Source organism: Entelurus aequoreus, linkage group LG07 (assembly GCF_033978785.1).
Source record: "Entelurus aequoreus isolate RoL-2023_Sb linkage group LG07, RoL_Eaeq_v1.1, whole genome shotgun sequence".
Taxonomy (NCBI): Eukaryota; Metazoa; Chordata; class Actinopteri; order Syngnathiformes; family Syngnathidae; genus Entelurus; species Entelurus aequoreus.
In genome coordinates this window covers 56,980,415-57,001,852 of record NC_084737.1, presented here as the reverse complement: position 1 = coordinate 57,001,852, position 21,438 = coordinate 56,980,415, and the positions used below count along the sequence as shown (strand labels likewise).

At 37.5% G+C, this 21,438-nt stretch overlaps 1 protein-coding gene across 4 annotated transcripts in view; it reads right to left on the bottom strand.

Moving 5' to 3' along the window:
* stradb (STE20 related adaptor beta) overlaps positions 1–21,438 on the bottom strand; it is a 42,048-nt gene that overhangs the window by 18,989 nt on the left and 1,621 nt on the right. For 2 of the 4 annotated variants that reach the window (XM_062054069.1, XM_062054068.1), the window contains exons 2-4: positions 13,479–13,574; positions 12,033–12,114; positions 1,489–1,569 (exon numbers count right to left, since the gene is read on the bottom strand). In XM_062054069.1, the coding sequence (XP_061910053.1) occupies positions 1,489–1,569; positions 12,033–12,044 (93 nt within the window). In that variant the 5' untranslated portion in view covers positions 12,045–12,114; positions 13,479–13,574. The remainder of the gene's footprint in view (positions 1–1,488; positions 1,570–12,032; positions 12,115–13,478; positions 13,575–21,438) is intronic. The other 2 variants (XM_062054070.1, XM_062054071.1) reach the window with 2 other exon arrangements.

Here is a 21,438-nt window from a genome sequence, read left to right as displayed (position 1 = left end):
TTTTGTTTGGCCATGTGCTGTTTTGTTTTTTGGACACTTCCTTAGTTCCTGGTTTCACTTCCTGGTTTTGTTTTGTTTCCATGGTTACTCATTAGTTTCACCTGTTCCACGTTTGGACTCACACACTCCTGTCTCACGTTTTCACATTGTCATGTCACGCACCTGTTCACAGTTAGTCACGCACCTGTTTTCACTTATCATGTCACTATATAGGCTTTTCTGTTTCTGTTGTTCGTCCTGGCGACATCACCCATTCATGCCATGTCCACAGTTCCTTGTCACGTTAGTTCTTGTTTCATCTCTTGTCACGTAAGTTTTTGTTTGTTTAATGTTCATAGTTCTCCGCCATTGTGCGCGCCCTTTGTTTTCCTAGTCAAGTTTTTTACCTCCTCTGTGAGCGCCTTTTGTTTGTACCTTTTGTTTGAGTTTATAGTTATAATTAAACTATGTCTTTACCTGCACGCCACGTCCGTTCCATTTCTTTTGCACCACGGGAGAGCAAACCACGCCAAAGACCGAGTCATGACAATTCCGCCCTCTACTTACTAGCTTTAGGTGTTGTTAGCTAATGATAGCAATTTGGATAGCTAGCTTTAACTGTCATTGAATTTATATAACAACAACATGACTGCAAATAGTTTGTTGCTTTACTTGGACTGCGTTTGTATGGGTGCACGCGCTCCCATCGCGTACATGTTGTCAAGACCGGGTGAGTGATAGCCGTAAACACCAATCATTTCATTCAGGCCGGTAAACATTTGTATAACATAACCTTTGTAACTATAGACAATTGTCAAACAAATGTGTTCTGTTACACCACTAATGGTAACATAGTGGTGGTGTTCTTATATTTTGGTTTTGAAAAATGTAACTGTAAGGAAGTTGCAAACAGCACCTTAGAATAAGAGGGCAAGACCTTTAGGATGATGATTTAGTTAGACTTTTACACAGTTTACTTACAGACACAAACCTGGCTCAGGACCAGTCCCAGGTATCAAATCTGGACTCTCTGCCTTCAAATGGCAGAAGCATGTACAATTACACCACCAGGGATTAACATATGTGAATTCTGCTATTTTAGTTTCTTATTGGTGATAGAGCAGAAAATGTCAAATATAGCACCATTCATTAATTGCATTGACATTTTTAATTCTCAGGGTAATATCGTACCAAAGTATGTCCCTCTTAGACTAAATACAGTATGTGTACTTTTACTAAAAAATATAGCCTGTTTCTGTTTTTCAAGTGACAGTTGGAAACCCTATTTGCAGTTCTGAACCTATATTGAAAAACCTATACTATAAATTTATGGCGTGAGTAATATATGAGTGATGAATTTACTTTCTTAGAATTTTCAGAATGTACGGGCTTGGAAATCTCAGTAACAAGTGACTTAATGTAAAAAAAATGTCAAACTAAGTTAAAAATTAACTGAGGTGATGATAGTCAAGAAAAAGCATCAAACGTTGTTTGTTCATTGCTACTGACCAAGTGTTGCAGACTTGTGTCCTCATAGCACTCCTCTATGTCCATGGGCTGGACCTGAGTGGGGGAGAGGCAGGAGCAGTCCTAGTGAAGAAGGGAAGTGGGGGAGGCGAGCACAGGTGTGAAACAGCAAGTGAGTAATAGTCGAGGACTGGAAAAGATGGCAGTTATGGGGAAATGGGCAATAATACCGAGAATCTTCTGGGCAGGTGATACAAAGTGTTTGTTGAATGGTGGAGAAGAGCCCGGGAATTTGGACATCTCCACAGAGAGGCAAGTGGCAACATTCATGGAGTCAAAAGGCATATTCATGGACATGGCAAATGTGGAAGCTTGCCACCCACTCCATAAGAAGAAAGATAATTCGGCACCAGTAATAATAATGAGATTTGTCAATAGGAAACATAAAACCGCATTACTAAAACAAGGGAGGAAGCTGAAAGGAACAGATGTGTACATAAATGAACATTTAACAAAGAAAAACGCAGACATAGCCAGAAAAGCACGTAGCTTAAGAAAACAAGGAAAAATACAACAAACATGGACAGCAAACTGTAAAATATTTATTAAACTAAATGGAACACCAGAGGAAGCAAGAGTAATAGTCATAAGGAAAATAGCAGAGCTGGATAAATATCAATAACGATAAAAAAATTAAACACAACCATGACACAAACAAACAATAATCAATCAAACAGAGAATTTATAACCTTTTCCAGCACCGACTATAACAGGACGGAATTGGACAGTGCTATAGATCCAGACATACATTTTTTTTCTCACATGGACAATAATTGTTTATATTATACAGAAGTACAGTACAACACCAACATTAATTCCAATAACAAACTGTCAATTATTCATATTAACTGCAGAAGCTTGTATGCCAATTTTAACAATATGAAATTATTTTTGGAACACTTTAAAGAACCTTTCAAAATTATTGCTGTATCAGAGACATGGATGGATCCAAAAAAAGGAATGGACTTTGGACTAGAACAGGGGTCGGCAACCCGCGGCTCCGGAGCCGCATGCGGCTCCTTGACCACTCTGATGCGGCTCAGCTACATGCATGCCAACCCCCTCGATTTTCCCAGGAGACTTATGGATGTCAGTGTCTCTCATAGACTACTCCCAGGGAAAAATAATCCTATTAACACTCTAATTACTATATATAAAGGGCGTGCCCTAATTGCACTGCAGTAATTGTCCTCTATAGCATTTACTTACAGCATGCCGGGCCAGCCACATGTTGTATGTTGTTATTACTTGCTCACACAGGAGACAGCAAAGCATAGTTACTCATCAGCCACACAGCTTACACTGACGGTAGCCGTATCAAACAACTTCAACATTGTTACGTTACAAATATGCGCCACACTGTGAACCCACACCAAAAAAGAATGAAAAACACATTTCTGGAGAACATCCCACTGTAACACAACATAAACACAACACAACCATTACCCAGAATCCCATGCAGTCCTAACTCTTCCGGTCTACATTATACACCCCGCTACCACCAAATCCCCCCACACATCAACCCCCCCCCCCCCCCCCCCTCTTCGTGGTTGGTTGAGCGGAAGAGTTAGGGCTGCATGGGATTCTGGGTATTGGTACCGTCAGTGTAAGATGTGTGGCTGCTGAGTTAGTAGCCTTGCTGTCTCTTACGTGAGCAAGCTAAATCTGCATTCCACTTGTGGCCAAGCAGGTACACTGATTGGGCAGACTGTAGTGGGCACCAAATGCAGTGTCATCACGCTCTGATATTCGGGAGTCTCCCGGGAAAAATGAGAGGGTTGGCAAGTGTGACGCAAGCGACATTCATCCAAAATTCGCGGGCCGCACTAACATCCAATTCCCACATTAAAGTGCGTGCCGGTGCGTGTGTCTGAGACCCCTGGTTAACATAGCACAAAGCATGTAAGCTTTGTATGCGGTGTTTTTCATTTTAAATTTTAAAAACATTTTTGTGGCTCCCATTACTTTCTTTAATGTGTGAAACTTGCCAAAATGGCTCTTTGAGTGGTAAAGGTTGCCGACCCCTGGACTAGAAGGATATGAACTCAATTATATTAATAGAGTAAATAAGAATGGAGGCGGAGTTGCTGTATATGTGATGAAGGACTTCCATTACAAGGTGGTAAAAGACATGTCACTGGCTATTGACAATGTTTTAGAGTGTATAACCATTGAGATATGTCATGAAAGAAATAGAAATGTATTGATCAGTTGTATATATAGGGCACCCAACTCAAGTATTGAAGGATTTGAAGATTGGATTAAGGGAACTTTCAATGGAATCAGTCAAAAAGTACTCTTTTTATGTGGAGACTTCAACATTGATCTCTTGAACCCCAACAAGCAAAAGTCCATTAATGATTTCACAGATACAATGTATAGTATGAGTTTGCATCCTCAAATCACAAGGCCAACCAGAATTGCAAGTCACAGTGCTACACTTATTGACAATATATTCACTAATGTCTTTGATAATAATATAACAAGTGGACTGTTAACAACCGACATCAGCGACCATCTGCCAGTCTTTACTATTTATGATGGGAACTACAGGAAGAAGAACATTGACAAAAAGACATTTCAAAGACTATGTACAGAGGAAGGAATGATTTTCTTCAAGAAGGATCTGAGGAAACAAATTTGGGACAATGTATATAATGAAGATGATGTAGATGATGCATATGGGAATTTTGTCAACACCTTTCTAACACTCTATGATAAACATTGCCCATGGAAAGAACGTAGTAAGAAGCAAAAGAAAAACAACCAACCGTGGATGACAAAAGGACTGAAAAATGCTTGTCACAAAAAAAACACATTGTATCGAATATTTATAACACAAAGATCTATAGAGGCAGAAAATAAGTATAAGAAATATAAAAACAAGCTAATTGGTATACTACGAACATGTAAGAAGGAATACTACAGTCAATTATTAAACAACAACAAAAACAACATGAGAGCAACATGGGGCATCCTAAATAGCATCATTATAAATGGTGCTAAGAAAGATTACCCCCAGTACTTTCTAGATGGACATACAAAAAATGACAATATGAACCAAATAGCTGAACGTTTCAATGATTATTTTGTTAATATCGGAACACATCTGGATCAAAGAATTCCAAATGCAGATGATGGGTCAGTTGAGGACTTGAGTGAGCTCATAGACAGAAATCCCAATTCCATGTTTCTTAAAAGTGTAACAAAAGAAGAAATAATCAAAATTGTAAAAAATTGTAAATACAAGACTTCAACTGACTGTCATGGAATAGATATGGTAACGATAAAAAAGGTTATAGAAGACATTTCAGAACCTCTGACATATATCACCAATGTATCATTTTTAACCGGAAAATTCCCAGACAAAATGAAAATTGCAAAAGTCGTACCAATCTATAAGAATGGAGACGTACACCAGTTTACTAACTACAGACCAGTTTCATTACTTCCACAATTCTCCAAAATCATGGAAAAATTATTCAATAGTCGATTAAATTTATTTATTAACAAAAGTGGGACGCTCGTGGAGAACCAATATGGATTTCGAGCAAATATCTCAACATCAATACCATTAATTAAAATAACAGAGGAAATTACCAATGCAATAGATGGTAAAGAATGTGCGGCAGCAGTATTCATGGACTTAACAAAAGCATTTGATACAATTAATCATGATATTTTAATAAAAAATTAGAACGATATGGCATCAGAGGTTTGGTATTGAACTGGGTAAGAAGCTATTTAACCAACAGGAAGCAATATGTGAAGATGGGTGAAAATATGTCAACACGGCTAGATATATCCTGTGGTGTGCCGCAGGGATCAATACTGGGACCAAAATTGTTTAATCTTTATATAAACGACATTTGTAAAGTTACAAAGGACTTAAAGTTAGTTTTATTTGCAGATGATACAACTGCTTTCTGTTCAGGAGAGAACACACAGAAGATAATACAAATAATAACAGAAGAAATGAACAAATTAAAAAGATGGTTTGACAAAAACAGACTATCTTTGAATCTCAGTAAAACTAAAATAATGCTAATTGGTAATAGGCTGATTGGCAACACTAAATTGGCCCTGGTGTGTGAATGTGAGTGTGAATGTTGTCTGTCTATCTGTGTTGGCCCTGCGACTTGTCCAGAGTGTACCCCGCCTTCCGCCGGACTGTAGCTGAGATAGGCTCCAGCGCCCCCCGCGACCCCGAAGGGAATAAGCGGTAGAAAATGGATGGATGGAAGGAAAGAGCATCATACGCAAATACAAATAGACGGAGTAGACATCGAAAGGGTAAAAGAAACCAGATTTTTGGGAGTATTAATAGATGATAAAATGAACTGGAAATCTCACATACAAAACATACAACATAAGGTAGCAAAAAACATTTCAATAATGAATAAAACAAAACACGTCCTGGGCCAAAAATCACTTCATATTCTCTACTGCTCACTAGTGTTACCATATCTGACTTATTGTGCAGAAATATGGGGAAATAACTACAAATGTGCGCTACATTCGTTAACCATGTTACAAAAAAGATCAGTTAGAATAATACATAATGTTGGATATAGAGAACATACAAACCCTTTATTTATTAAGTCAAAAATATTAAAGTTTGGTGATTTGGTAAAATTGCAAACAGCTAAAATGATGTACAAAGCAATCTATAACCTGCTACCAAAGAATGTACAACATTTCTTCTCAACTAAAGAGGAGAAATATAACCTTAGAGGAAAAAATAATTTAAAACATTTATATGCACGTACAACACTTAAAACTTTTAGCATAACAGTATGTGGAATTAAATTATGGAATGGATTAAGTAAAGAAGTTAAAAATTGTACTGACATGATCCAGTTTAAGAGGTTGTTTAAATTAATAGTGCTTACAAAGTACAAAGAAGAAGAATTATGAGAAAAACTTCCAACCTTATTGAAAATATTCTTCATCTCAGTATGTTAATAATGACTGAATTAATTAATTACATATTACAAACTGTTGTATATACTAATTCATAGATGTTATTTTATTATATAAAAAGGTCAGTAAATGATTTTATATAATTGTAAATGCTTTGAAGTGGGAAAGGGGTAGGATTAAATAAGCTTTGCTTCTTCCTACTCCTTTTCGGGCATGATGTAAATGAAATGATATGAAATTGTGTGATGTATTATGATGTAAATGTGTTCATGTTCGAAATAAACTAAAAGAAAGAAAGAAAGAAAATAAAGAATGTGGAGTGACAGGAGGGATGCAAAAAGATACAAAAAAAACATCCCACTCAAGACCCAAGAATCTTCATGCATGTTCAGTGTTGTTGCACATATTGTGGCAGTACATTAAAAGGGGACACATAACTATGCCAACCCTGGATCCCCACACTAGTGTCCATCACCTGAGAAGTACAGTCAGTCACTTAGTTTGCAGTGGTTTACAATTGCCCCTCTTCAAATGGTGTGGTGGATAAGAGGTTGGTTCGTTGAAGTTTATTTCGATCATGTAAGCAGTTTCAACACTTCACATATTTTTCATTTCTCTTTGCATGCTCGAAAATCAGTAGGAAGAACCAAAGCTTATTTAATCCTATCCCCTTTCCATTTCATAGCAATTACTTACACATATGTCCACTTCCTGTTTTCAATTTCTACCACAATTTACAACAATGATTTCTAAATACAACCGTTCTCTTCATAAATAGTTAAGTCAGTTATGATTCATTTAATGAGATAAACAATAACTCATGTTAAAAATGTATCATATTTCTTTTTCCCTATACTTTGTAAACACTTTGAGTTTGAACAACTTCTTAAACTGAATCATATTGGTACGTTGTTTGATTTCTTTGCTTAATTCATACCATAATTTAATTCCACATACTGATATGCTAAAGGTCTTAAGTTTTGTACATGCACACAAATATTTTAAGTTATATTTTCGTCTGAGGTTATATTTCTCATTTTTTGTTACGAAAATTGTTGTACATTCTTGAGAAGAAGGTTATAGTTTGCGTTGTACATCATTTTAGCTGTTTGCAAATGCACCAAGTCATTGCATTTCAATATTTTGGATTTAATACAGGGTTCACATGTTATCTATAGCTAACATTATGTATTATTCTGACTGACCTCTTTTGTAACACAGTTAGTGAATGAAGTATGCTATTGTACTTACTCCCCCCATATAACACAGATATGGTAAGACTAGCAAGCAGTAGAGAATATAGTGATTTTTTTTGTCCAGAACATATTTGCTTAGTTAATTATATAAATATTTATTGCCACCTTATGTTGTATATTTTTACATGAGAGTTCTAGTTAATTTTATCTATTATGACACAAAAATGTAATTTCTTTAACTCTTTTAATTTCTACTCCATCTATTTTTATTTGTGTCTGACTTTCTCTTCCACTGTTACCGAATAACATTATTTTAGTTTTACTGAGATTCTATGACAGTCTGTTTTTGTCAAACTATCTTTTTGATTTGTTCATTTTGCCTGGTATTATTTGTATTAGCATCTGCATATTCTCCTCTGAGCAAAATACGGTTGTATCGTCTGCAAATAATACTAACTTTAAGTCTTTTGTAACTTTAGAAATGTCGTTTATATAAAAAATTTAACAATTTTGGTCCCGGTATTGATCCCTGTGGTACGCCGCAAGATATATGTAGCGCTGATGACATACTTAAGCCTATTTTCATGTATCGCTTCCTTCCAGTTCAAGACCAGCCCTCTGATTCTATATCGTTCTAATTTATTAATTAAGATATCATGATTGTGTCAAATGCTTTAGTTAGATCCATAAATACTGCTGCTGCAAACTGTTTACCATCGATTGCATTGGTAATTTCCTCTGTTATGGATGGAAGGATTTTGTTTAATGCCATTGATGATGAAAGACTAGCTCTGTATCCGTATTGGTTCTCTGCAAGTGTTCCACTTTTATAAATTAATTTGTCCAATCTGTTGTTGAATAATTTTTTGATGATTTGATAACATTGTTAAAGTAAGAAAACATGTTTGTAGTTTATAAATTGGTGTTTGTCTCCAGTCTTATGAATCGGTAGAACTTTTTCAATTTTTGGCTTTTTGTCGCATTATTGTTGATTGGTAAATGTAAACAACTTTTACAGTCACCAGTCCATTCCTAATATATGCCACCTGGCAGGAGCAAGAGATATTTTTGTGATTTACTCTGTAAGAGATTTAAAAAAAGCTGCAAACAAAATTTGTTAAATGTGGGTTTTTTTGGAACCCCTGACATCCTAATTTTTACAGCATTGGACTCACAGAAGAATAGGAGATGTCCCAAATTAGGGCTTCACAAATGATCATAGTGCCAAAGTGGCACGCAAGACAAGACCAGAGATGAAATTGGCTTGAGGACAGAGGGTGTGGCTTGAAGGGGGTGTGGTTTAAGGGATTTAACACATTTTTTAAAACTTTTTGTCTGTTTGTTATCTATGTAAAACAATTTGAATACTATTTGACTCAAACCAAAATGTATTATGATGCATGTTTTAGATTATTAGGAAAACACGATAGACAAATTATTTATTTTTAATACAAAATAACAATTAAAAATAAACAATTGTGAGCTATCAACAACTTTATTTTTTTCTGATTTCAACAAGAATTCCACCCACAATTAACCACTTTGTGCATAATGATTGTACACGCTTTCTGCTAAACCACCACAGTCTGACACGATACCCACTGCTATTATGATTTGTTATTAAACTTCATATAAAAGCACCCTATCATTTATTATTTCGCAGTTTACAAGCAATATCTCACGTGTTAAAAAAAGTAGAAATTAAGTACATTCTTCTAGAGAGAGGTTAATATAACAACTGTTAGTGTGTCAGCATTGTCGCAGTCAGTATACAACACATAAGGGGAGCATCATATCGATCCATACAATGGTGGTGTCGATATGAAGTAGCAGTACATGATCCATCCTTGAATGATCAGTTCCATATTTTTAATTTCTCAAAATTATTTTTTTTGTTTTTGTAACTCAGGAAATAATTCCTTGGACACAGGAAGACTTTTAGTGCAAAAATCAATGGATTTTAAAAATATAATAGATAGTAGTTTTTGCTTTTGTTTAGTTATTGCGTACTATGCACTTAGTTTTACGCAGACAATTACTTGTAAGAGAAGAGAATAAGGAACTACTTTAAATAATGTATTGATAATGCTAAAATGTCAATAGCACTCACCATAAATACATTGAAAAATGCACAGTTAATACAAACCCCGTTTCCATGAGTTGGGAAATTGTGTTAGATGTAAATATAAACGGAATACAATGATTTGCAAATCCTTTTCAACCCATATTCAATTGAATGCACTACAAAAACAAGATATTTGATGTTCAAACTCAAACTTTTTTTTTTTTTTCAAATAATAATTAACTTAGAATTTCATGGCTGCAACACGTGCCAAAGTAGTTGGGAAAGGGCATGTTCACCACTGTGTTACATGGCCTTTCCTTTTAACAACACTCAGTAAACGTTTGGGAACTGAGGAGAGACATTTTTGAAGCTTCTCAGGTGGAATTCTTTCCCATTCTTGCTTGATGTACAGCTTAAGTTGTTCAACAGTCCGGGGGTCTCCATTGTGGTATTTTAGGCTTCATAATGCGCCACACATTTTTAATGGGAGACAGGTCTGGACTACAGGCAGGCCAGTCTAGTATCCGCGCTCTTTTACTATGAAGCCACGTTGATGTAACGCGTGGCTTGGCATTGTCTTGCTGAAAAAAGCAGGGGCGTCCATGGTAAAGTTGCTTGGATGGCAACAAATGTTGCTCCAAAACCTGTATGTACCTTTCAGCATTAATGACGCCTTCACAGATGTGTAAGTTACCCATGTCTTGGGCACTAATACACCCCCATACCATCACAGATGCTGGCTTTTCAACTTTGCGCCTATAACAATCCGGATGGTTCTTTTCCTCTTTGGTCCGGAGGACACAACGTCCACAGTTTCCAAAAACAATTTGAAATGTGGACTCGTCAGACCACAGAACACTTTTCCACTTTGTATCAGTCCATCTTAGATGAGCTCAGGTCCAGCGAAGCCGACGGCGTTTCTGGGTGTTGTTGATAAACGGTTTTCGCCTTGCATAGGAGTTTTAACTTGCACTTACAGATGTAGCGACCAACTGTATTTACTGACAGTGGGTTTCTGAAGTGTTCCTGAGCCCATGTGGTGATATCCTTTACAAACTGATGTCGCTTGTTTATGCAGTACAGCCTGAGGGATCGAAGGTCACGGGCTTAGCTGCTTACGTACAGTGATTTCTCCAGACCCTTTGATGATATTACGGACCGTAGATGGTGAAATCCCTGAATTCCTTGCAATAGCTGGTTGAGAAAGGTTTTTCTTAAACTGTTCAATAATTTGCTCACGCATTTGTTGACAAAGTGGTGACCCTCGCCCCATCCTTGTTTGTGAATGACTGAGCATTTCTTGGAATCTACTTTTATACCCAATCATGGCACCCACCTGTTCCCAATTTGCCTGTTCACCTGTGGGATGTTCCAAATAAGTGTTTGATGAGCATTCCTCAACTTTATCAGTATTTATTGCCACCTTCCCCAACTTCTTTGTCACGTGTTGCTGGAATCAAATTCTAAAGTTAATGATTATTTGCAAAAAAAAAAAAAGTTTATCAGTTTGAACATCAAATATGTTGTCTTTGTAGCATATTCAACGGAATATGGGTTGAAAATGTTTTGCAAATCATTGTATTCTGTTTATATTTACATCTAACACAATTTCCCAACTCATATGGAAACGGGGTTTGTACATGTAATCGGAATTAGCAGCATAAAACCTTGATCGGTACATCCCTCCTGTAAACTACACCCATATTACAAAAGCAGTTTGAAAAAGACATGCACCTGGAGATAGGTTGATTGGCAAGACTAAAATTAGCCCCAATGTGTGAATGTGAGTGTGAATGGTTGTCTGTCTATCTTGTGTTGGCCCTGCGATGAGGTGGCTACTTCTCCAGAGTGTACCCCGCCTTCCACCCAAGTGCAGCTGGGATAGGCTCCAGCCCCCTCCCACGACCCAGAGAGGGACAAGCGGTAGAAAATAGATGGATGGTTGAATGTTTGAAAAAGTTTATGGTCTCACTCACTGGTTTAACAGCAACACCGCAACCATTTTTTAATATTTTTTTTTCATAAATATATTTTCCTGTGAATGATCGTGACTCTCATCTGATCACTGATTGGTCAGCTGGCAAAAAGGCAGCTGACCAATGAGCTTGTGGGTGGGACAGAAAAGGGACAGGCTTCAGTCAGAGCGGGGGTTTTTCGCCTGGCAAAAGCATTTGACTTGCCCCCATTCAATAGCGTTACAATATTCTTGGACATTTAAAAGTGCAGGGGACAAAAACTGCCTTTGGAAAAAGTGCAGAGGACATGTAACCCCTGCTACCTCTTCACCGACAGATTCCGTCCATGGACAAGACACAAACCTGGACACTGCTACAAAGTCTTACCAAGAAAGACATGGAGTCTTTAAGGCGACCTTCAAATCACAGATTTTTTGCATTAGTCCGCCAGAGGACTGCAGGAGACAGACTGCAATGAAGAGAAATATACAGTCAGAAAAATATTATTTGATCCCCTTCTATTTTGTAGGTTTATCTCCTTAAAAAGACAAACATCATTTATGGAAGCTTTATTTAAAAAAATAGAAGATTATAATATAATTGTATTGGATTAAGGAAAAAAGTATTTAATCCCTAAGCATGAAGTGGTTTAAGTGGGCGGAGGTGGGACAGCTACTTTACACACACAGGATGCATCGACACAGCCCCCCTAAGCGCTACTCGGTCGTAAGAAACACCGCAAAGTAACAAAAATTAGGAGGAAAAATATTTAGGCTTCAAACTGAATAAGCAGATGATCCCATCAACACAGACAAACGAGCCAGTATGCCAAATTTGTTGGGAAGTGATGGCAACAAAACCTGACAAAACAAACCACCTGACTGAGTTTTTTCAAATGGGGAAAAAACTGCACTTCAGATGTTCAATATTTATTGAAGTGAAATTTTTGCTAACAGAGATTAAGAGTATTTTTATGTTTGTTTACTTATTTAGGATAATTAAAAATTATTTACCTTCCAATTACAATAGTAAAAAATACAAATTAATAAAAGTGTGTTGTATTTTAAAATGGTTGGTTTCAATATATTTAATATTATATATAATCATTACACTGCATGTAAATTACATTAATTTGCTCTTCAAATAATGCAGACAATAATATTGTTTATTTGGCAATAATTTGTGGGACAATATGTCATGAAGCAAAATGCCTTTATCGTCCCAGGCCTGCATCAGAGCAGTCGGATGGGCCTGAGACGGGAATGTCCGGCACACTGTGAGGTCACAAATGTCCCACTGTTAAAAAAGTCTGCAAAACAGAGCGTTGAGAGGCATCCAAAACTACTCACGCCGAAAAGCATTAAACTCATGATTTGATGGTTTGGTATTGTTTAACAAGAGTATCCAACACTGTAACAACATGTAAATGTCAGAAAAGAAGAACATTATCATAGCTTGTCTTGTTTTTCGGAATTCTGGGCTCATCCCTCACCTTTCTCACAATCATCCCAACTTCACTTGCAAGAGCTCAAGAGCAAGTGTTATACTGATATACCGTTATCTTGTAATTGCTTAATTTTTGGATTGTCACAGAATGTGGTGGGATAAGAATTCTTGCTGGTTGGTAGAGGGTCAAATACTTATTTCACTCAATCAAATACTACTCAGTTTACATTCAATGTTTATTATAATTAATATTAATGCATATTATGTTGCTCTGTTAAAATAAACCTGAATTTCCTTTATACCTTGGTATAAACATTTCCTTTAACGTAGGTGGAAGAATGAAAATGCATAATGTGACAGTCAGTGAGCTATCACTCTGCAGCTTACCTGGATGCTGGGTTGATGTGCATATCCAAGAAAAAGGGAGGTTCACTTGGCATGTTGGTCGACATCAGGTGCAAATATGCAGTCAAGTTTGTATCCCTAAAGAATTAATTCGATTATATTTTCTTCAGTAGCATTTTTAAGAATACAATTTTTTCCCCCGAAAACCAAATAAGCTGATGTTACCCAACACTTCATTTCCTATACCGACTACGCCAATATATACAGCAGCTCTTTCCTTAAATCAGTGGATCTCAATTATTTTCTGTCATAACCCCCACGGGAGACATAAAAATGTGTCGTGAATGGTGACCACCTGAAATTAATTACTTCTAAAAACTTCATAATATGTATTTATTTATTTTTTTGTACAACACACTGTGTAAGTTACATTATTTATATGATCACCTTACTAAAAGCTTTTACACAGATACATAGAGTGTGCTAACTTTCCATTGTATTTCACACAGTATAATCCGCCCTCTTACGGCTTCTAGAACTTCATGACATACACTACTGTATGTATGTACCTAACACGGCATGCGCATTAACTTTGGGTGTTATTAGCTAATAATAGCAACATGGATAGTTAGCGTTAGCTCTCATTGAATGTATATTAAATCGTAACAAAATGACTGCAAATTGTTTGTTGCATCTCGTGGACTGCTTTATTATATTTGCAAGCGCTCCCTGCATTTACACGTTGACAAGACAGGGTGAGTGATCGCCGTGAACACAACTTTTAGTAATAATTGTGAATATTTTGGACCTTTTAAAACACATGTGTTCTGGTAAACCCCTAATGGTAACATAAGCTAGCAGTTAATGTTGTTGTTAAATATGTTTGTTTTGAAAAATGTAACTGTGACAAGTTGCAAACAAATAAAACGAGCGGAGATAACATCCGCAACAACTTCAACCGATTTCCATGTTTATTAAGTCAATTTGTAACATTTAAAGAAAACTGCTCAGTCTGTATGATTCTCAATACACAAAAAAGGTGAAAATTATTCCCTGGGTTGTGCATTTTTATAAACCTAACACAGTAACATTGAAAATATTTTAAAACTGTAAACACTGGTCATGTATGAGCTTCATCAACTATCCCTTTTCAAAATTAGATAGGTTTTTTAGCTTAGCTTATTAGAAGGGATGAAAATGCATATTTGCATTTACTTTCTCTGATGTCGTCTATTCAAAAGACAATGGAAAAAGCCTTGAAACATTTCAAAATTGTCAACTACTGCACATCAATTCAAGCATTTTTTTCATGAAACACAAATAACCTTTACTAATTATTTCAACTTATTTCACACTATTTGTCTGTTTTATATGAACACATTCAACTTCAATCCTGCTCAATGTTTTTTTCTCTGCTCGCAGAATGTCTGCAAAACATTTGGTGCAAAAAGCATGCTAAATGTCTTCCTCTGAAAGAGTGAAGAAAGTCCCACACAATCGATGTCATGTTTGATAACAGTAAGCTCAAGGGAAGTTTACAACAGGTTGTTTACAGCACGCACGCTTGATTTGCTCATCCTAACCCACCTACCGCACAGTCCGGGTGATTTCGCCTCCATTGGAACATGTTTAACAGTTATCGAAGCTATTTTTAATGTTAGTGAAATAATCTGTATGACGTCATAATTCCTTATACCAGGCCACAATTATCTGTTCGATATTAATCGCGCACCTTCAGTTTTAATACTAATGTTTATGTCTTTATGCTTCACTGATGCATATTTTTACTTCAAACGTGATTTTGTTGACATTGGCACACAAAAGTTAGTGCATGTGCTGTGACGTGATGCAGGTGAAAAATTTTCTCAGACGCTATCACTTATTGACATTTATTTTTTCGATTCTTCTTTTGCCAAATCCTTGTTGTCTATCGTCTTCATTTTACCTGGGTATAACTCATGGTGTCCTTTTTTGAGACAAGACTCTTCTTTTCTTCTTTCATTTATATACTACATTTGTGTCAACCAGCTTTGTATTTTTTTATTTTAAGTACTTGGAAGTTATTACTCCAGTAAAGCAACATGATGGTCAACTCATTTAACAATAAAATAGAACTTGTGTTTTTGTATGAGTTTATATTGGCTCTGTCAATACCCTACTTTGTACATCAAATGGATACCGTGTAGTAGTCATGTACATTTTGGGGTCATGTAAGGAGGGACCAATAGGTAGATTCCAAAACCAACAATTAGAGCAGGGGTCACCAACCTTTTTGAAACCAAGAGCTACTTCTTGGGTACTGATTAATGCGAAGGGCTACCAGTTTGATACACACTTAAATAAATTGCCAGAATTAGCCAATTTTCTCAATTTACCTTTAACTCTATGTTATTATTGATATTTATCTTTGTGGAAACACTGATCATCTTAATGATTTCTCACATTAAATATATATAGAAACAGATAAATATCAATATGCAACACTTTATTTTTATATTTTCTCTAAGTGCACATTTTTCAAATTGAACATTTTCAAATGATCACTTCTAAGACAGTCTTGTGAAATCACAATATCCCATTTTAACTAGCTAGCCACTAACATTTTTTTAACAAATCATGAATTACTTTGCACCATGTTTGTACAAATAATAACTCATGTAAAATAAAAATAAATAAATAAATAAATAATTTATGGAACATCATTAGTATTTTTTCCTGATTAAGATTAATTTTAGAATTTTGATGACATGTTTTAAATAGGTTAAAATCCAATCTGCACTTTGTTAGAATATATAACAAATTGGACCAAGCTATATTTCTAACAAAGACAAATCATTATTTCTTCTAGATTTTCCAGAACAAACATTTTAAAAGAAATTCAAAAGACTTTGAAATAAGATTTAAATTTGATTCTACAGATTTTCCAGAATATTTTTTTGAATTTTAATCATAAGTTTGAAGAAATATTTCACAAATATTCTTCGTCGAAAAAACAGAAGCTAAAATGAAGAATTAAATTAAACTGTATTTATTATTCTTTACAATACAAAAATAAATGTACTTTACATTGATTTAAATTGTCAGGAAAGAAGAGGAAGGATTTCAAAATGTAAAAAGGTATATGAGTTTAAAAATCCTAAAATCATTTTTAAGGTTGTATTTTTTCTCTAAAATTGTCTTTCTGAAAGTTATAAGAAGCAAAGTAAAAAAATAAATGAATTTATTTAAACAAGTGAAGACCAAGTCTTTAAAATATTTTCCTGGATTTTCAAATTCTATTTGAGTTTTGTCTCTCTTAGAATTAAAAATGTCGAGCAAAGCGAGACCAGCTTGCAAGTTGTGGGGAGGCGAGGCCGGCGGACCGACTGCGCCCGCTCCAAGATGGCGGCGAGGAGGCGTGGACGAGCGAGTGGCAAGGCGGGGCGCGCTAGGAGCGTCGCCGCAATCAGCATAAGGTGCGTGGAGCGCGCAGCTGTGGACAGTGCAATCACCCTCTCGGACCGTATAAAAGGGTGAGAGACGTGAACATCAAGGGAGGAGACGGAGAAAGACGGCGGACGGAAGGAAACCATCCTCTGCTGCCACGCAAACGATGGCGAAGTGCTGCTGAAAAGCAGACTGCGAACGGGAGGAAACCATTCGTGAGGAAACCATTCGTGTGCTCACGTGAGAAAAAAGGCAGCTGCTGAAAAGCACGCAAAAGACTCTGTGATTGAAATAATAAAGAAGTCTAAACCGTCTCACGACAATGTCTTCCCTGGATGGTCCTGAGAACCCGCACGACAGTTAGCACTGTCACACTAGTAAATAAATACAATTTAAAAAATAGAGGCAGCTCACTGGTAAGTGCTGCTATTTGAGCTATTTTTAGAACAGGCCAGCGGGCGACTCATCTGGTCCTTACGGGCGACCTGGTGCCCGCGGGCACCGCGTTGGTGACTCCTGAATTAGAGGGTTTAGGAAACAACCACTTAATCTGATTCCAATTGACCAATCTAAGTCTAAGACTAGATCTGACCAATCTAAGTCTATGAGCATGAACTAATGAAGCCTATTTGGATTAGAGGAGAAACATCTTCTAAGACAGACCTGGGCATTCTGCGGCCCGCGGGCCGCATCCGGCCCTTTGTGCGTCCCTGTCCGGCCCGCGTGAGGCCAATTATAAATTACAAAATAAATTTTAAAAAGTATCTATGTCGAGTGTGCAATACAACGGTGCTGCTTTTGTTTTGAAAATCGTTATTTGTATTACTTCCGTGTGGACGTATGCGTATGCGTGTGCGTGATTGTGAGTGAATGTGAACAGCTGCAATTACAAAATAAAGTTGAAAAAACATCTATGTCGTGCGCGCAATACAACTGTGCTGCTTTTATTTTGAAAAGTATTATTTATGGGCGTGTGTCCGTGTGTAACCTGCGAGTGAAGGTGCACATGCAGCGACAAGTGATGCACGGTTTACACCCGAGACTCTAAAAAGAGAAAAGTTGATGAGGAATGCCGTGTTTTCAACAAGACATGAACTGCAAAGCAACGTCCCCTCTAAGGTGCGTGCCTGCGCAATTGCGCACTGCTCAAGCGTCCGCTGCGCGCAGCAAGTATATGCCGCGCACCAAATCAAATCCCATCTGAATTCTAAACAAAATAAACATATTTATTCTATGGAATTTTGCAATGCAACTTTGAGTGACAGTGACAAGAAGCGGCCCTAAGTGTGTTCGTCAACACCGTTCAATTGAACACCGTTCAATTATGGTAACGTCTATCGAGATGCTTCGAGGACAGGAATTATATCGATCACTTTATTTAGCAAAACTGTTTATATTCGGACATAACCACACCAAAAACATGAGTAAAACAATTCTATCTCGAAAAACTAGTCATTTTCTGCCGTACAAACCAGGCCAAAACCAACTTGTCATCTGTCACCAACACGCATAGCACTAAACCACTGGTGCGTTTATGGCCACACAAAAAGTCGGACAACTCAAACACCACACAAAGTTACACTATGACTCCTCAGTCATACGTGTGCTTATTTTACTGTCATTTATTATTAATGTTAATTTATTTATATTAGTCATGGAATGCTGTTACACACACTATGTTGAAGTATTACTATTATTATTCATTATTATTATTATTATTATTATTATTTATCTTACGGTATATATCAAAAATAATATTGAGCAAAATGTAATTGAAATATTGTCGATGTGGCCCTCCAGCAGTGCTCGGGTAGCTCATGCGGCCCCCGGTAAAAATTAATTGCCCACCCCTGTTCTAAGACAAACCGAACAGTCCAGTTGCGGTCGATTAAATGCCCTGAGATGACAATGACCTGGTTGAATGAGAACAACCATACACAACCACTGCATCCATTCCTTTTATGTGAGGGACACACTACAATACTTATGATGCCTGACAACAATGTCAAGTACATTGACATTGGGGACGGCGTGGCATGGTTGGGAGAGTGGCCATGCCAGCAACCTGAGGGTTCCTGGTTCGATCCGCAGCTTCTACCAAACTAGTCACGTCCGTTGTGTCCTTAAACAAGACACTTCACCCTTACTCCTGATGGGTTGTGGTTAGCGCCTTGCATGGCAGCTCCCATCATCAGTGTATGAATGTGTGTGTGAATGGGTGAATGTGGAAATAGAGTCAAAGCGCTTTGAGTACCTTGAAGGTAGAAAAGCACTATACAAGAATAACCCATTTACCATTTACATTGGGTGAGAGAGAGGCTATGCTAACACGCAATGAAAATGTATCTCGTTTTCTCTCTCCCCCTATATGCTGCTTATAAAATATTATGCATTTTGCAAGTCTGATGAGTTTTTGTTGGACTTTTCTTTGCCTCAATTTTGACTTGGACTTAGGCTCAATTCCAATTTTCCCTCCTGTCCCTCCCCTCTTCTTTTTGACCCTCCCCCTTGGTTTTAGCATTTGTGCCATGGCAAAGTATTGCAAATATGCCCCTATGCATACGGATGCTCGAGTCTCGCTACATCATCAACCCTCGCCATTTGCCAGCCAGATGTGAGAAATGTTTATTTACTTTAAAGATGCAGTCACACGCGATGTTCGGCTTTTCTCGTGCTCCTCTTATTTTCTTTCGCCTGTCTTTATAGACAATGTTTTAGGCAAAATATGCAAGTGCTGGCGCCTCAGCTTGCGTATGTATTCGTATGTATGCGTACATAAAATTTGTTTGTGTATTTGGGTTTGAAGCCAATATTTACGTGCAGTAGTAAAGATTTGAAGTTTGACTAAAACCATGAGTGTCATTATTATGAAAATCATTTATTACGCTAATTACTTACATTCAGGGCGGCGTGGTTCTGTTGGTAGAGCGGCCGTGCCAGCAACTTTACCCACCTGCTCCCAGTGCCACCCACACTCGTTTAAATGTAACTTAGATAATGGGTTTCACTATGTAAAGCGCTTTGAGTCACTAGAGAAAAGTGCTATATAAATATAATTCACTTCACTTCACACTACATTTGTACCCTTCTCTGGATTTCTGGTCTGCCATATTTCTCCTCGCACTCGATATTGTCGGGAGTTGTGCAAGCTCACGTCGCTTCGAAGGAGGTACTTCGCCCTTCTCCCAAACCGGACGGATAATTCGAACGCTTCTTGACTAACGTGAACGTGCAAAACCAAGGAGGGAGGGAAAAAGCATTGGGGTGAGGAGAGGTATTCGAATTGAGCCTTAGTCTCCGGACCGGTCCTCCAACACTTACGAACTGAAGAATTTAGACTCATCACCGAACTTGGAATACTTTTGATATTTTTGACGGCGAAAATCTTACATAGCTGCAGCAAGCTCCTGCCGAATCCAGGACCTAAGTATTGGGGGCCAATGCAGTCCTTGTCCTCCGGCCTAGAGGACTTGTTTGAAGCAGCGTGTGCCTCTTTAAATGGTCCCAGAACCTGTAAATGGGCCAGACTGGCAACTGGTTTGCCCAAGATAACAAACACTACAAACTGAGTAGTTTTTTTTTTAGTACCGTTGGTCGCTTTTTATCATTATTTTTGCTACATAAACGCTGCGTGTGATTCTCAATGATTCTTCCTGTGGTGTATTATTAGATTATAAGTATTAAAAGGAAGATGCCTTACTCACCCCCCATAACCAGCGCTTTACAGTTATATTACAAATTGTTTTTTTTACAATCTGAATGACTAACTTGGAAATAATTTTGTCTAGATAAATAAGTTTCAATAGATAAGCTTAGAGCTAAAAACGCGTGTGAAGTACAGCATGGACGAACTGATCTATTTTCGAGACAGCTTAACAGCAACAATGTAATCTCCACTGAAACGTACTCTGTAACTACTGGGGACGGTGGAGTGGCGCTTCACAGCAGGGGGATGCACCGGTAAAAGAAAACAATGTTGTCGGAAGCAAAAGAGGGGTAAGAGAGTCGGCTGGCTGGCTCAACTAAGGCCTAGCAGACCACAGATCCAATCACTCTTCTGAGCTGATCTTGACTCCCTGAATAACAAAATTGACTTATTACTACGCCGGAGACTGTGTGTGTCAAGAAAGATGAGGATTTTTTTTGTGCTTTGACAGAAACATGGCTTAACAAGAGCATGCCTGACTCAGCTTTCCAAACTGACGGACTACACCTTTTCTGGGATGATGGAGACCTTTAATCTGAGAAAAAACACAGAGGTGGTCTCTGTGTTTTTGTCAACAAAACGTTGGTGGACAAGTAATGAACTGATAAGAAGCTACTACTCGAAAGAAATACATAATTTTACCTAGAAATGCCAGCCATATTATCTGCCTCCTTCACAGCAGTGTTCATGACCTAGTCGTAGCACCAATGCTACGACTAGCGAGGCACTGCATGAACTTTGGTTGCAAGCGACTTTAACCACATAAAACGGACAAACACCCTTTGCAAATTCCACCAGCATGTCACCATTTCTACAAACGGGCTGGACTGTGTGTACACAAACATATACAGTCGTAGTCAAAAGTTTACA